The sequence below is a fragment of the Palaemon carinicauda genome, chromosome 12 (assembly GCF_036898095.1).
Source record: "Palaemon carinicauda isolate YSFRI2023 chromosome 12, ASM3689809v2, whole genome shotgun sequence".
NCBI lineage: Eukaryota > Metazoa > Arthropoda > Malacostraca > Decapoda > Palaemonidae > Palaemon > Palaemon carinicauda.
Genome location: NC_090736.1, coordinates 158,955,814 through 158,961,049, shown reverse-complemented (window position 1 = coordinate 158,961,049; position 5,236 = coordinate 158,955,814). Strand labels below are relative to the sequence as shown.

General features: G+C 45.0%; 1 protein-coding gene across 1 annotated transcript in view; it reads left to right on the top strand.

Annotated features, from left to right (window-relative positions):
* The first annotated feature begins 1,933 nt into the window (after nt 1-1,933).
* LOC137651165 (uncharacterized) overlaps nt 1,934-5,236 on the top strand; it is a 23,438-nt gene continuing 20,135 nt past the window's right edge. Inside the window, exons 1-2 of the mRNA XM_068384305.1 lie at nt 1,934-2,119; nt 2,501-2,855. Of these exons, the coding sequence (XP_068240406.1) occupies nt 1,934-2,119; nt 2,501-2,855 (541 nt within the window). The remainder of the gene's footprint in view (nt 2,120-2,500; nt 2,856-5,236) is intronic.

Here is a 5,236-nt window from a genome sequence, read left to right as displayed (position 1 = left end):
AGGTCATTATGAGAATCCAGACATTAATGTATCAAAAATATATATGGCTTATTTGAATATGAATAACACGTCTAATAAATAATATATATATATATATATATATATATATATATATATATATATATATATATATATATATATATATATATATATATATATATATATATATATATTGTACCAACCATGTGTCACACGATCGTACATAGTAACGACATTCCATTTTGTGTATATGTTATGCTTGTATCTTCGCTCTCCCCTTACACTAAAAAGAACCTGAAATAACATGTATGTTTTTCTCACTGTTAACTGTTATCCGATGCGGTATCAGTTTTGAACAAGAAATTTCCTATTCCATTGGGTTTTTGTATATAAAGGAGAATGTTCTGTAATAAAGTTACTAGTTGCTTTTATCCTGTCTTTGAGACACAACCTTCTCCCAGCACGTCACATTGGTGACCCCGGAAGATGACTCGCTTATCCCGCCTTCAACACCCTGTCACCCCTTCGTTGCTGGTACTATGGCGGACTCTACGGAAGTTGGCGCTGCAACTGCCCTATTGAAACTTTCATCATTCGCCAGCGAAGAGGCGTTTGTTTGGTTTCAGTGCCCAGAAGTCCAGTTTCGCATAAAGGGTGTGACTCGCTCAACTACCAAAGCAGATTATGTTTTGCGGCGACACCAGAGGACACCTTCCTGGAAATATTCGACTGGCTTTGTGAACAAGGTGACACCCCAATAGCATATGATTTCCTCAAAACATACCTTTTGCAGCAGTACTCGCCGTCGCCAGCCACCCTTATAGCAAAGCTTTTGCAGCTTTCTCAACAACCGCTGAGGGACCAAAGGCTTCGCTCGCCCTCTGGGAAATGACCAGTATCGCTCGCCTGCAACATGCTGCAGCCGGCTCTCCTCGTGAAGTGAACCTACTTTGTGCCCTTTGGATACGGCGTTTACCCGAACCTTTACGCGCTGCCATATCCGATGTCGATAGTTTCCCCATAATGGACTTGATGACCAAAGCCGACGCCCTTATGGGCAGGCACTTCAAAACCTCCATCAATGCTTCCACTCCTGACGAAGAGGACGCCTATTCAACGTTAACCAAAGCTGACGTGAATACCGTAGGACATAAACGCCTACCCTGTGACGTGACAAAGTGGCGATAAAGCCACCCATCACCCACCAATCGCTCGCACCCCAACCAACGACTTCTATAGCCACTTATTACCTCCCATCCACCGCAATTTTGCGACTACCACTAGAGATTCGGGGCAACCGCGAAGAAATGTGAAAAGCATTGTCAGTGGCCAAAAAACGTGTAAATAGGCCACCGCTCGTGGCGGTGGCCTCCCGTGTATCCAATCTTTTCATTTTACATGATGCAGGGATGGGCTTGCGATTTTTGGTAGAAACGTGTGCTTGTTGTTCTCTTTTGCCAAGGGAGCTCTTCAGGACACCACATAGTCTGTCTACGTCTGCCGACGTCTGCTTGGTAGCTGCCAATGGATCTGCGATACCCACCTACGTTTACGAGAACCTCAATTTATCGTTTGGAAATGGTAAATTTGATTAGAAGTTTCTCGTTGCTGACGTCCCATTGCCAATCCTCGGTGCGGATTTCCTCTCACATTTCCACCTAGTGGTTGATGTTGCCCACCGACGATTGGTCAACGCAGACTCGTACTTGTCGACACCTCTTTAACCCGCCCCCTCCAACCTCACTCTCCACATCAGCGCACCCACGGATGCCTACGCCCACCTCCTCATGTCTTACCCGGGAGTTTTCCGTCCAGAACTTCGCCAAATGCCCACGGCTCCTGCCAAGCACACGGTATTTATAATCATATCAAGAGGACGGGACCCCCAGTCTTCGCAAAATTCAGATGTCTGGCACTGGAATGATTGCCAGCAGCCAAACAGACATTAACTGAAATGGAGGAAATGGGCCTTAGCCAAAAGGTCTCCAGCCCATGGTCGTCACCCTTACACATCGTTCTGGAGAAAGACGACTGCCTCCGTCTGTGCGGGGATTACAGTCGCCTCAACAGGCAAACAGAACCGGATCACTCCCCCTTCCCAAACATCGCCGACGTGACCTCCTACCTGCACAGAGCGAAGGTTTTCTCTACGCTCGACCTCCTGAAGGGGTATTATCAGGTGCCTAAGAACCCAGAAGACATCCCCAAGACCGCCATCACCACTCTGTTTGATACATACACCTTTAATAACTCCTGTTTTGGCCTTCGTAATGCTAGGGCCACGTTTCAACGTCTCATGGATGGTATCTTAGGGGACCTTCCCTTCTGTGTATGTTATGTAGACGACATACCTGTGTTCTCCTCCTCAAAAGAGGAACACCTCCGTCACCTGCGCATCGTGCTCGACCGCCTTCAACAAAAGGGCCTTGTAGTCCGATAAGACAAGTGTACTTTTGGCGCCAACGAAGTGTCATTCTTAGGGCACTGCATCACTTCTATAGGAGTCCATCCCCTCCCTGAGAAAGTAGCAGCCGTTAAGGACTTCCCCCCGCCCTTGACCGTCAAAGCTCTGCAGGAATTCTTGGGCATGATCTACTATTATCACCGTTTTCTGCCAGCCATTGCCACCACTGTTGCTCCCCTCTACGCCTCCCTCAAGGCCAAGCCAAAGGACCTGAAGTGGGGTGTTCTTAAAGAAGCGAGCTTTTGCAGTGTAAAGAAGGTCATATCAATCGCTGCAGATCCCACTTTTCCTATCCCACACGCCCTCCCCATCTCTCCACCGATACCAGCGAAGTCGCTATTGGTGCAGTACTCGAGCAGGTGTTCAGCGGCTCTACCCGCCCTGTGGCCTTCTTCAGCAGAAAACTGTCCAAGTCAGAATCTGGTTATTCTAACTTCGATCGCGAATTGCTGGTGGTGCACTTGGCTGTCCTTCACTTTTGCCATTTCTTAGAAGGTACGCCCTTCATCATTCGCACAGTCCACATGCCGCTGGTGCACGCCTTCACGTGACTGTCTGACGCTTGGTCCGCCCGTCAACGCCGACATCTCTCCGCCATGGCTGAATACAATTGCACCCTTCAATACATCCCTGGGAAAATGAATCCTGTTGCCGATGCCTTGTCAAGAAGCATGTTGGCTGCCGTTCAACTGGGATTAGATTACAATGCCTTGGCTGAAGCCCAACGACAGGATCCAGAGTATCAAGCATGTAGGACATCCTGCACGTCCCTCCATTGGGAAGACTTCCCCCTTGAAGACTCCAACACCACCCTCCTCTGTGCCTCTGGTGTCGCCTCCATGCGCCGGCAGGTGTTTGATTTTATTTACGGCCTTTCACATCCCTCATGCCTTTCTACTGCACAGCTGCTGAAGTTGAAGTTCATTTGGCACGACATTTCTAAGGATGCTAAGGATTGGGTCCGCGCCTGTACTTCTTGCCAAACTTCCAAAGTACATCGACACACGGATTCAGGAGTGGGCACCTCTCCTCAACCTCAGTGTTGTTTCGCACACATTCACATCGACGTTGTAGGCCCCCTACCCACATCACAAGGACATTGTTATCTGTTTACCATCATCGACCGCTCCACTCATTGGCCTGAAGCCATTCCCATGGAAACTGCAACGTCCGCCTCATATACATCTGCCTTACTCTCCGGATGTATTGCAAGATTTGGTATCCCTAAGCATATTACTTCTGACAGGGGTACCATTTTCACCTCTCAATTATGGACATCATTAGCCAATCTTTAGGGCATCACCCTACATCAGACAACTGACTACAACCCCGTTGCCATTGGAATGGTTGAACGTTTTCTTCGCACCTTCAAAGCAGCTTTGATGTCACGCTGCAAGAATTCCAACTGGTTTACTCAGCTTCCCTGGGTCCTCCTAGGACTAAGGACCACTTCCAAAGACACCCTCGATGTCTCGGCAGCTGAAATGGTGTATGGCAACCCATTGGTCGTCCCTGCCAAATATTTTCCTTCTACAACCTCCTCCGACGATCTCCAGTGCATACATCATGTCGTTGGAAAATTTATTTCATGCCGCCAGACTTACAAGCCCCTAGCGATGCATCACATACCGACAGACTTGCACTCTGCAACTCACGTCTTCCTGCGCAATGACACTAGCAAGCCACCGCTAACGCCCCTTTACACGGGCCCTTTCCTTGTGATCTCACGCAGTCTGAAAGCATTCCTACTAAACATTCGTGGCAAAGAAGAATGGGTCTCCATTGATCGTCTAAAACCTGCTTATCTCATGCCACATGACCCCCCTACAGTTCACCTCTCTGGATCAGGGTGTCCTATTTAACATGTGCAGTATATCATTTTTAGGGGGGGGGGGGGAGCCATGTACCAACCGTGTGTCACATGATCGTAGATAAGTAACGACATTTTATTTTGTGTATATATTATACTTGTATCTTTGAGATATCCTGAACCGTCCTATCAATTTCTTTCGAATTATTGAATTATTAGCAAATTCTTGGTTCTTCCTAAGAATTATTATTATTATAATTATTATTATTATCATTATTATTATTATTATTATTATTATTATTATTATCATTATTATTTTTATTATTATCAAACTATGAATATGATTATATCTTACGTAAGGTCAGTTCCTATTTAGCAAAATTTTCTATATATATACACGAAAAATATTCTCTTATTTACATCCATCCTCTCGAACAGCCACCGATGAACTAAGCATTATGTGCCCTCATCCGGACAAACCGTGCGAAAAACAACAGATCGTGTAAGGACATGCATTTTTTGGCATCCTAACAAGCGGAAATATTTCCGTAGGAAAACATCAGCAGGTTTCAAGCGAACCTAAAGAAGGATAAAAATTTTACACCGAATAATCCTAGCGTGCTAGAATGAGTAGATACTCCGAGATAAAAGGAAAATCCATGGTAATGATACAGTGATAATTTCAATGCAATATTATAATTTTTATGATCACTGATATTAGTATAATTGTTGGTATCGTCACTTTTCCATCAAATACAACGACGCAATCTTACTTATTTCACTGCAGTATTTCACCTTAAGGATACCAGGATATCCTCTATTATATTTTTATTCTAGTAAAGATCATAATTATGATGGCTAAGTGTGGCGCTCATTATTACCTGTCCATGTTATACACAGGAAAAAAAATATATATATGTATATATATATATATATATATATATATATGTATGTATGTATATGGTAACATTATACATATCATT